We start from the raw sequence: 12,532 nt of genomic DNA on the forward strand, positions 1-12,532 counted from the left end.
ATGAAGAACGGTTGCAGGAACTGGGGATGTTTAGCTTAAGAGAAAGAAGGACCAGGGGAGACATGTGTTCCAATATCTCAGGGGTTGCCACAAAGAAGAGGGAGTCAAGCTATTCTCCAAGGCACCTGAGGGTAGAATAAGAAGCAATGGGTGGAAACTAATCAAGTAGAGAAGCAACTTAGAACTGAGGAGAAATTTCCTGACAGTGAGAACAATTAATCAGTGGAACAGAAGTTGCCTCCAGAAGTTGTGGCAACTGGCTGGCTGGGGAATTCTGGTAATAGAAGTCCACAGTCTTAACCTGGCTAAAGTTGAGAAACACTCTTACAGTATAACTGGATGCCAAATGAAATCAGCAACTTTAATTGAAATTTATTTAATGCTTGCATTTCTTTAAGGTTTTCCTCGAAACTGAAGGGACTGGTTTGGACAAAACTCAGCAGCACTTTTTCGTGCGGCTATAGATATAAATAGGATGGCCAACATGACTGAAAACAGCCGATGATGCATATGGCACAACAAGAAGAAGAATTTCTTAAAGAAATGGGGAGTAGGTAGAGTCAGAAGCCTGCTACTCCCAATGCTGATTTGGGAGATCTGTTCTGTTCTACTTCTATTCTATTCTACTCATTTCTATTCTATATTCCAATATCTATTATATTCTATTCTATTTTCCAATATCTGTTCTGTTCTGTTTTCTATTCCATTCTATTCTATTCATTTCTATTCTATATTCCAATATCTGTTCTGTTGTTTTCCAATATCTGTTCTGTGCTGTCCTATATTCTATTCTTTTATTCTATTCTATTCTATTTTCCAATATCTGTTCTGTTTTCTATTCTATTCTATTCTATTCATTTCTATTCTATATTCCAATATCTGTTCTGTGCTGTCCTATATTCTATTCTTTTATTCTATTCTATTCTATTTTCCAATATCTGTTCTATTCTATTCCTTTGCTTTATTCCTATTCTATTCTATTCCATTCTATATTCCAATAATATTCTATATCTACTGCCCTGACGCGGAAAGAAAGAAGACTTCACTCCTATCTCTTCACTTTCCTATTCTTAGCTATCTCTGGCAGTTGAGTATTATAGAGACATGGAGAGCTAGAGTGGCACCGTTGCCCTCCCTGGCCGACGTGGCTTGGCGCGTGGCAAAGCTCTACTCCCGGAAGTGACGTATGGGAAAAAGGTCCCTGGATGGAGCGGAAGGGCAGAAAGCGGAAGTTAGGGGCGCCGTCGCCTTAGCAACGCCCTAGCGACGCCGTCCTTCGTGAAGCGGCCGCTGTTATGGCAGAAACGGCGCCGCCTGTGACCCCCACCCCGACCCCGACCCTCACCCCGACGCCCTTGGCCCGGCAGAGCAGCACCCCCAGCCCCGCCCGGGCCTACCACCTGCGCCCGGCCTTCCACCACAGGTCAGCCCGGCTCTCCCACCGTCCCCTTTTCGCGCCTTCCCCGTCTTTCGGTGGCACAACAGCCCTGCGAGGTAGGCCGCCGCGGGGCATTGTGGGAGGCCAGAGAGAGCCTCGCCCTAGAAGGGGGGGAGGGGGCTTTGCATGTATTGCTTCTAAAACTCTTGATTTTAATGTCTTTTCTTTTATTACAATCTTTTATGGTGTCAGCCCCCTAGAATGGTGAATAAAATAAAATAAAAATAAAATCAATTAATAAATAAAGAATAAAATAATATAATATATAAAATATATAATAAATATATAATATAATATTATAATATAATATATATAAATATAAAATAATAAAATGAAATATAAAATAAATAAAATTTCTAAAAACGATTCAAAGCTGCAATATAATATAAAATATAATAAAATATAGTATAATCTAATATAAATATATAATATGGTATAATTATAATATTATATACAATAAATATAACTAAAAAAATAAAACAAATAATGAAATATAAAGTAAATAAAATTTATAAACAAAACGATTCAAAGCTGCAATATAATATAAAATATAATATAGTATAATATATAAATATATAATATGGTATAATATTATTATATACAATAAATATAAATATAAAAAATAAAACAAATAATGAAATATAAAATAAATAAAATTTATAAACAAATAAAACGATTCAAAGTTGCAATATAATATATAAAATATAATATATAATAAAAAATATATAATATGGTATAATATAATTATAATATTATATACAATAAATATAAATATAAAAAATAAAACAAATAATGAAATATAAAATAATAACAAAATGAAATATAAAATTTATAAACAAATAAAACGATTCAAAGCTGCAAACGTATCCAGCCTACTTTCCTCTACAGGTTGTCCTCGACTTATGACCGCAATTGAGCCCAGAATTTGTGTTGCTAAGTGAGACATTTGTTAAGTGAGTTTTGTCCCATTTTAAAAATCAAATCATCTTGCTACAATTGTTAAGTGAATCACTGCAGTTAAATTAGTCACACAGTCGTTCAGTGAATGCTTATCGGAAGATCGCAAAAGGGGATCATGTGATCCCAGGACACTGCGACCGTCATAAATGTGAGTCAGTTGCCAATTCACATCCAATGTGAATCACATGGGGATGCTGCAATGGTCGTAAGTGTGTAAAATGGTCGTACGTCCCTTTTTTCAGTGCCGTTGTAACTTTGAATGATCACTAAGCGAACTGTTGTAAGTTGAGGACTACCTGTATTTTCTCCACAACGACAACAACCTTGTGAGGTGGGCTGGGATGAGAGAGAGAGAAGAGGTGGGGGGGGGGGATTGGCCTAGAGTTACCCAGCCAGCTTTCGTGCCTATGGCCAGACTAGAACTCACCATCAGAAATTGTGGGTGCTCCATCAATGGAGGTTTTTAAGAAGACATTGGACCGTCATTTGTCTGCAATATTATAGGGTCTGCTGCTTGAGCAGGGGATTGGACTAGATGACCTCCAGGGTCCCTCCCAACTCTGTTATTCTGTTATTTATCTCTTAGGTGGTATTGAAAGTCAGCACTCACCCTCCTAGGGAATAAAATATTTTGGGATATATTAAAAAAAGGCAGGATAGAATATAAGGAGAAATGGGGGCGAGGGGGATCTTAAGGGAAGCAGAAGCCCCAGTTTCCCTGCCCCTAGCAGAAACTGAGGAGGTCAGCTTTTAGAAATGCAGATTTGACTTAGATTTATACTTTATTGTCACTTTGAATGTACACTAATCGGCATACATTAAAATGAAATTACGTTGCCTACAGCTCTCAAAGCATCTAATATAAACATTGCTCAGTAGTAGTACCTGTGAAAGGGATCTTGGAGTCCTAGTGGACAACCATTTAAATATGAGCCAGCCGTGTGCAGCAGCTACCAAAAAAGCCAACACAGTCCTAGGTTGCATCAACAGAGGGAGAGAATCAAGATCACGTGAAGTGTTGATGCCGCTTTATAATGCCTTGGTGAGGCCACACTTGGAATACTGCATTCAGTTCTGGTCGTCACAATGTAAAAAAGATGTGGAGACTCTAGAAAGAGTGCAGAGAAGAGCAACAAAGAGGATTAGGGGACTGGAGACTAAAACATATGAAGAACGGTTGCAGGAACTGGGTATGTTTAGCTTAAGAGAAAGAAGTACTAGGGGAGACATGATAGCAGTGTTCCAATATCTCAGAGGTTGCCACAAAGAAGAGGGAGTCAAGCTATTCTCCAAGGCACCTGAGGGTAGAACAAGAAGCAATGGGTGGAAACTAATCAAGGAGAGAAGCAACTTAGAACTGGGGAGAAACTTCCTGACAGTGAGAACAATTAATCAGTGGAACAGAAATTGCCTCCAGAAGTTGTGAATGCCCCAACACTGGAAGTCTTTAAGAAGAGGTTGGATAGCCATCTGTCTGAAACGGTATAGGGTTTCCTGCCTAGGCAGGGGGTTGGACTAGAAGACCTCCAAGATCCCTTCCAACTCTACTATTGTATTATTGTAACATGACAAGAAAAATAAATGCAGAATTATGCATTATCCCGCATATATGACACCGAGAAACAACACGGTCTGGTTCGGATGTATCCATGCACATGACGAGAGAAACAAATCTTGTAAGTTTACCAGACAGATGGCATAGGGAACAAAGCTGTTGCAGAATCCGAAGGTGGATTTGGCAATCCATTCAGAAAGACTGGGTCAGACAGAGACTTCAGATGAGCAATACAATTAGGCAAGCCAAAGGCTGACAAGATTAGCTCACTTGACATTTGCACTTCCCCTTCTGCCTAGGGAGCCAACCATAACCCATAGGAATCTGACAACAGCCATTAGAATAATAAAGGACATGTCCTTGCACAGCAACAGGAATCTCAAATACATAACCTAAAGAAGGGACAAAAACCCACCCACTCCCAATTCCGTTTCGTCAGCTGTCCCAGAACTGCACGCTGTAGTTCTGTTCATCAGCTGTATTCGTAGATTAAAGGGAATAGTAGTATGATTGATATTGTTATGCAACTAATTAAGAAATAAAGGAAGTATAGTACATTGTTAATTGTAGAAAAATTGTAAGAAAGGCTCTCTCTGTTAAAACTTAATTAGAGGATATAGATTGTTTATAATAAACTAGACCAATAGAGAAATATGAAACTATGATTTGATGCAATTTTTGAAGAAGCAATTGAAGATATCCTTTATGTACTAAGAAAAAAATGAGTATAAAAAAATGGAAAATAATGGAAGAAAATAATTTGGCTGAAAGTGAAAATCAAGCTATGATGTAAAATGGATTATATAAATGAGAGAACGTCAAAAGGAAGATCCGGTCAACCCTTTGTTTCTATCATATGTGTAAAGTTGTAGTAAAAATAAAAAACTTTGAAAATAAAATAAAAATAAACTTTCTTTTTTAAGCAGCCCCCATTTTATTCCTGGCTTGGAACGGGGCCTGGATTTTTCTTCCAACAGTGGACGTCGTCCATTCTTGATTCGGATCAGGTGGAGTAGCAGCCTCTCCACAAGGCTTCCTGATCTCCAGGCTCCCTTCCAGCTCTATTCTGATCGATTTACCTCTGCCAGGATCAAGAATGCTATTTCCTTCTCTCTCTCTCTCTCTCTTTTCTCTTAGATTCCGTTCTTCCATGGTGAAAGATTGCATCCGGGAAGTCCTGAAGGAGGAGTTGGCCAATGTACAGTACAATCCAGAGGAGATTGGAGCCCAAACTAAACTCTTATCGGAGCTGATCCGGGACAGGCTGAAAGGTCGTTCAATCTGCCTGCCTTGACCCTCCCTAAGGACCCTGGGCTTTATCTCCCAACTGACCGAGCATTGAAAACGATGACTTGCGTGGTTTTGATCCCAAGGATATTTCCTTTCCTTTTTTTCTTTTTCAGAGAAAGGATTTCACCGCTATAAAATAGTAGTGCAAGTAGTGATCGGAGAACAGAGAGGCGAGGGAGTGAAGTGAGTTTTTCTTCGGTTAAACAATTCCTCCCCCCCTCCCCACCACCATTTTAGTTTTTTTTTTTTTTAACATACATATAATCCAAAGTATATCATTACATCTTAACAAACTTTTTAAAAGTATTCAATATTATATCAATTCCTCTTACCATCAAGCCTCATCAATTTTCATCAACTTGTCAAGATACAGAAGGATCTTGACAAACTTGAACATTGGGCAGTATCTAATAAAATGAAATTTTATTAGAAAGTTCCTGCGGTTGCAGGAACTGGGCATGTCTAGTTTAATAGAAAGAAGGACCAGGGGAGACATGATAGCAGTCTTCCAATATCTCAGAGGTTGCCACAAAGAAGAGGGAGTCAAGCTATTCTCCAAGGCACCTGTGGACAGAACAAGAAGCAATGGGTGGAAACTAATCAAGGAGAGAAGCAACTTAGAACTGAGGAGAAACTTCCTGACAGTTAGAACAATTAATCAGTGGAACAGAAGTTGCCTCCAGAAGTTGTGAATGCCCCAACACTGGAAGTCTTTAAGAGGATGTTGGATAGCTATTTGTCTGAAACAGTATAGGGTTTCCTGCCTAGGCAGAGGGTTGGACTAGAAGACCTCCAAGGTCCCTTCCAACTCTACTATTGTATTGTATTATTTGCTCTTCTGCTTTCCATACACCATATTATAGTAGTCTGTTTCAATTTCAACTTTTCTCCTCTCCCTCTGTCCTCCCTACCTCCTTTCTTCCCTCTTCCATCTCTCTCTTCTCCACTTCCCCTTGCTCTCTCCCTCTCCTCTCCCCTCTTTCCACACCTTCCCTCTCTCCTCTTTTCCTTTCTTCTGGTTCCCTCTCTCCTGTCTCCTCTCTCTCTCTCTTTCCCTCTCTTTTCCTCCCTTCCACTCTCTAATTTGCATGGAGTATTTCAGCGTCTGAGCAAGCTCCGTTTAATATTAGTGGCATTAATAATTATAGTCCAGAAAATATTTTCCATGTTGCTAATTTTACATATCTTCTTTTTTTAAAGTATATTTATATATAGGTTCCATTTATTCCACCCACCCCCCAAAAAAAACCCCTATTTTTTGGCCAAGGTGTGAGCCAAGTTCAGGTTCCCAGCTATCCACATAATACTATTACACAGTTACACATCATTAAGCGCCCATATTTTTTAAGCCTCGTGTTATAACTTTACACATGTATTGTTAGGCGTATATAAAAGTTCCCTCTCCATTTTTTCCCCTTCCCCCTGGTATCTTTTCCAATTAATACGTTTCTTATTTGTAATCCAATATAGTCATTTCACATTCCACTATTAATACATATCAACGGACCTACTACCTCGTTCAGCTTAGTTAATCTACATTTAATTCCCTTTTACTTAAAACACACACACATACACACACCCATTTTGGGTGCTTTTGTGTCCTATGGGTTGCATTGCAGGCAGTCCTCGGCTTACAACCTTTCGTTTAGTGACAGTTCGAAGTTACAACGGCACTGAGAACAAGTGATTTATGACTGCTTTTTACACCGATGACCGTGGTAGCCTCCCCGGTGTCACGTGATCAAAATTCAGAGGCTTGGCAACTGGCATGTACTTATGACGGTTGCAGTGTCCCTGGGTCACGTGATTCCCTTTTGCGACCTTCTGACCAGCAAAGTCAACGGGGGAAGCCAGATTCATTTAACCGTGTCACTAACTTCACAACTCTAGGATTCACTTAACAACGGTGGCAAGAAAGGTCTTAAAATTGGGAAAACTCCGTGTGAAAAGCGGTCATCAGTCACTTTTTTCAGTGCTATTATAACTTTGAACAGTCACTAAATGGAACATCGTAAGTGAGGACTAGCTGTACTTTGACTTTTTACTAGCTGATTTCCTACTTTTTTCCTTTTTTGTTTTTAAAGCATGGCTGCCCGTTGCTTTTGGGATGCTGATACCGACAACTACGCTCAGGATGTTTTCATCAATGTAAGTTCTTTAGTTTTATTTATTTTTAGAACTAATGCGCCACACCAGGTAGCTGTTAAAATGTGGTCTGCCAAGGAGACACCCGGGGGGAGTGTGTCAGTCTGACTTGCATGTATATCTCTGCTTTGCCATCAATTGCTTTGGAACAATGGTGGGTCTCTTTGCTGGGCCTGTCAGCAGATCTTTTTTTGAAAAAAATATCATTTTTATTCAGCCTTTTTAAACATTGAAATCGCAATTACACTTTTAGAGCTTTCCGCTATCGGTATTCTTTTTTCTAATTTCTACTTTTCCATTCTACAGCCTACTGTTTCGTACCTGTACCTCCTTGTTTCATGATTATTATTTTTAGAATATATACAACATACAGTATATACAACATTTACACCTCTATTGATTTCTGAATATATACCCTCTCCTTTTGTTATATTTCCTATACACTCATTATGCATTAATTTCACATCTCTTTTCGAGCCAATTATACCACCTATTCCATATCAGCAGATCTTAAAAAGAAGCCAGATTTTTTGAGCTTGGTGGTTTACCTGCAGGGAGGTTTGCTCTTTGTTTATATACCAGTGGCTTGTCCCATTCAGACAAATCAAGGAACTATCCAGAAGAAAACAGCACTCCTACCAACACTTGTATATAAGTGGAGAGCAAACCCCACTCCCTTCCAGCACTGATGACGTTCCCTGGTTTGGTAATGAAATGTCTGCAAGAAAACAACCCATCTCACAAAGTACCAAAGACCCCATAGTTGCCACCATCGTCATCCTCCTGCTCTTCCTCCTAAGCCCCCCTTCTAGCACTGATAATGTTACCTAGTTGGGTAATTAAATGTCTGTAAGAAAACAACACAGCTGAGAGAGCACCAAGGAGCCCACAGTTCTCCTCCACCACTTCCTCCTCCTCCTGGCAACCCCCCTTCCCTTCTAGCCCTGATGATGTTACCTAGTTGGGTCATGAAATGTCTGCAAGAAAGCAACCAAGCTCTTAGGAGCACCAAGGGCAGCCCAATTTAACCCTGAGCTACCAATATTCTCTTCTAAGGGTACCTGCTTCTTTTCCTTATTAAGGGGAAAAAAACCTTCTCATGCTGCTGTTTCTGTGCAGCTGCAACTTCCTTCATAACCCTTCTCTTCATCTCCCCAGGAGACTCTCTTCTGTGTCGCTGTGGCCTTTGGCTGTTTTTTCTACTAACGTCCAAGAAGAGCAGCGCTCGTTTTGAAGATCCTGAAGAAGCAGGACTGCCTGCTGCTTTTCCTTTCCTCTCTCTGTGCCTGCACCCTCATGTATATATATGTGTGTGTGTGTCTGTATATATCTAGTCCATTGTATGAAATATAGCTTCCAAATGACATTTTTAAAGGACCCCAGGCTCCTGCTTTTGCTGTTGCGTATATAAAGAACTCCAGCACAATTCCCTTGGAAATGGAGAACAGCCACTCTTCAATTTCCGGTGGGTTGTATAAATATTTTCCCCTGTTGTGTTGCTCCATGCGCTTAGTGACACCTGTACATGGTCCCACATGCGGCCATTTCAATACAGTTGTTAACAAAGGTTACCTTTGTCCTCGCAAATCCATTGCACGTGTCTTAATCTGTCCTTGTATTTTGAAATCTCCGTGAATTATAATATAATACCTTGCCTTATTAATCCCCGTGTGTTTCTACATGAGTCCCCCTCCTGACTCTGCTAAAAAATCTTTTCTCTCTTTTATGAATATTTCCCTCTTGCTTCTGTGTTTTATTCTGTCAGTGTGGAAAAGAAGCTCAGGAAGGTCAAAGTGTTGTTCAAATTACACAATTACACTCTTAAGGTTGCTGGCAGCATAATGCATCCCGTACATGCTTGATGCAAATTATACAGCCAGTCCTCGACTTACAACAGTTCATTTAGTGACCGAAGTTACAACGGCACCGAAACTTAGTTTTTCACACTTGCCACTGTTACAGCATCCCTGTGGTCATATGATCAAAATTCAGTTGCTTGGCAACTGATTCATATTTATTTTTTATTTTTTATTTTATTTTTTTGACAAATTTTTTTATTGGTTTTTCAACATTTATAGGGAAAAGGGTAAATGGACAGGTGTACAAATTATGGCAGTTGCAAAGTGTGACAGGCGCCCCTCTCTCCATATTCATAGTATACATTTATATATAATGCATTAGTATATAATTGATTACAATCAGCATATTAGTTCTGTTACTAAATTCAATCAGATTAAACATTACAATATAAAATCCAGATATAATTCCATTATCACTTTCGGTCAGTTTATAATAATATGATTTTCTTGTTTATTTTTGTGATCTGAGTCTTCTTGCTATTGCCCCATCTCCCTCCACTGGCAGAGCTCTGGCCCCTCCCGTGTCCTGCGTGTCCGTTGTAATGTCTGGTGTTTTCTCTAGGAGTGTTTTATTTTTTTCCATAAAGGCCTGCGCCTCTATGGGTGAATTGATTCTGATTCTTGTCTCCTCCCAGAATATCAGCATACCTTCAGGCATCAACCATCTAAACCACACCCCTTTCTGGTATAATTTATTCGCTAATTGCGAATAATTCTTCCTTTTTTCTCTAATCTTCTTAGGGATCTGCTTCAGAATGGTTATCTCCATATCATGGTATGTCAATGCTTGCCCCCTTTGTACACCCAGAATTTCATCTCTTGTGCTTTTTCTAAGAAATTTAATGTGAACCTCCCTGGGTACATTGTGAGTTCTAGCATAAGCTGAGTTCACTCTATAAACCAGGTCTATATCCCACCCCATCTGTTGTTTTTCTTTATGTGTGTAGTCAGCCAGGATGTTTATCATGATGTCCCTTATGTTTTCCCCATCTTCTTCTATAACATTTTGAAATCTAAGGTAATAGGACATTCTCTCAAATTCTATTTTCATCTGTTGGATGTCAAGATCTTTGTTCCCTTTCTGCACAGCTTCTACCCCCCCCCCCTCACCTCCTCCACCCCCCCTTCCACAAGATTCAGTCTTTGTGAGTTCTTATATATTTGGGCTTGATTTTCTTTAATTTCATCTTTCATTTCCCTTAGCTGTTTCTTGATTTCCTCCTGGCCCTGTAAAATTTGTTGAAGCATTTGTTGAAAGTCCATCTCTGTAGTCTTATGTTGCATCAGTTCTGTTATCTTTGACTGTGTGGCTGGACTGGATGTTGCGGATTTTGGAGCAGAAGTGGCAAAGCCAGGTTTTCCAGGAGGGGGTCTCTTGGATGCCATCCTTTATAACGTTAGAAGTTCAGTCCAAATATGAAGTAAACAGTTAGAAAAGAAGGGTAGCCAGGTGAATCCGGGAGCAGAAGAACCAGGCAGAAGAGAGTCTCTCCAATAAGTCTGGCAATAGATAGAAAATTTCCCCTAGAAGGTTTAAAAAATACCAATCCACAAGAGATTCCTCTGGGAGACACGGAGACAAAGACCGGAAGCCTGAATTTTAAAGGTGGAGTCAGGTTTCAGAGTTCATAAAGACAACGGAAGTGTGCCATCTTGCCCTGCCAGTTTTGGGCACAGAGGCATAACAAAGTTTTAAAAAGTTCCAAAAGTCCTCAAATCATTGTAATATGTAGGATTAAATTGAAAAGAAAATCATCTCAGCCTAAGTGAGGCTTCATTCGTTGGCTCTCCCCCCTCCTCCTTCCCCGGGGGCTGAGAGCAAAATTGTTCCTCGCCGCTTGTCCAAGGGGGGGGGGGGAACCCTCCCTCCAGCCGCACCTCCAAAATGCTCCGAAAGTAATTTTAAAGTTTTAAAAGGCTGAGTAAATCTTCATGCAGAATAAGGGATGAAGAGAGAAGCAACCTCACCGCACTGCAGCTGCTTCCTTCAATTGTTGCATTCTCCAGTCGGCTTATAGCGAGGCGCGAGGCGTAGGAACGCGAAGCGCCCTCCGAGCTTGCTCCCCGGTGCCTTGGGCGCGCGAGAGACCTCCTGCCGGCCGCCGCCGCCGCCGCTGCAGGAGTCCTCCGCGATGCCGCCCCTCCGGCAGGACCCCTCTGCGGGGTGTCCTGTGCCCCCCAAGGAGTGGGGAAGCCCACCGGGGAGCCGGAGCGGGCAAAGAGCTGCCCGTCACCACCGCCGCCAGAACCGGAACTCCCCAACTGATTCATATTTATGACGGTCGCAGTATCCCGGGGTCATGTGATCCCCTTTTGCAAAGGCAGTGGGGAAACCAGATTCACTTAACAATCTTGTTACTAACTTAGTGACTGCAGTGATTTGCTTCAGAACGGTGACAAGAAAGGTGGTAAAATGAAGCAAAACTCACTTAACAACCATCAACAAAAATTTGGGGCTCAATTGTGGTCATAAGTGGAGGGCTGTCTGTGAATAGGGTAGAATAAAATAGAAGAGACAATAAATTATAATATAGCATAGGATGCAGAATAGAATAGAATAACAGTTGTAAGGGACCTTGAAGATCTTCTAGTCCAACCCCCTGCTTAGGCAGGAAACCCTACACCACCCCAGACAAATGGTTCTCCAACATCATCTTAAAAACTTCCAGTGTTGGAGCATTCACAACTTCTGGAGGGAAGTTGTTCCACTGGTTGATTGTTCTCTCACTGTCAGGAAATTTCTTCTTAATTCTAGATTGCTTCTCTCAGTTGCTTATTGTCCTGCCTTCAGGTGCTTTGGAAAATAGCTTGACCCCCTCCTCTCTGTGGCAGCCCCTTAAACATTGGAAGACTACTATCATGTCTCCCCTGGTCCCTTTCTTCCCTAGACTAGCCAGACCCAAGTTCCTGCAACCGTTCTTCCTATGTTTTAGTCTCCAGTCTTGGAGGTCTTCTAGTCCAACCCCCTGCCTAGGCAGGAAACTCTACACCGTTTCAGACAAATGGCTATCCAACATCTTCTTAAAGACTCCCAGTGTTGGGGCATTCACAACTTCTGGAGGCAACTTCTGTTCCACTGATTAATTGTTCTAACTGTCAGGAAATTTCTCCTCAATTCTAAGTTGCTTTTCTCCTTGATTAGTTTCCACCCATTGCTTCTTAGTTCTACCCTCAGTTGCCCTGGAGAATAGTTTGACTCCCTCTTCTTTGTGGCAACCCCTGAGATATTGGAACAATGCTATCATGTCTCCCCTAGTGCTTCTTTCTCTTAAGCTAAACATCCCC

The 12,532-nt window shown here is 40.8% G+C and overlaps 1 protein-coding gene across 1 annotated transcript in view; it reads left to right on the forward strand.

Annotated features, from left to right (window-relative positions):
* The first annotated feature begins 1,226 nt into the window (after positions 1-1,226).
* The window catches only part of PCYT1A (phosphate cytidylyltransferase 1A, choline), a 43,661-nt gene continuing 32,355 nt past the window's right edge, over positions 1,227-12,532 (forward strand). Inside the window, exons 1-4 of the mRNA XM_081956131.1 lie at positions 1,227-1,423; positions 5,091-5,224; positions 5,357-5,426; positions 7,328-7,391. Of these exons, the coding sequence (XP_081812257.1) occupies positions 1,296-1,423; positions 5,091-5,224; positions 5,357-5,426; positions 7,328-7,391 (396 nt within the window). The 5' untranslated portion in view covers positions 1,227-1,295. The remainder of the gene's footprint in view (positions 1,424-5,090; positions 5,225-5,356; positions 5,427-7,327; positions 7,392-12,532) is intronic.

This window comes from Natrix helvetica (assembly GCF_964273705.1).
Source record: "Natrix helvetica genome assembly, chromosome: 5".
Lineage (NCBI taxonomy): Eukaryota > Metazoa > Chordata > Lepidosauria > Squamata > Natricidae > Natrix > Natrix helvetica.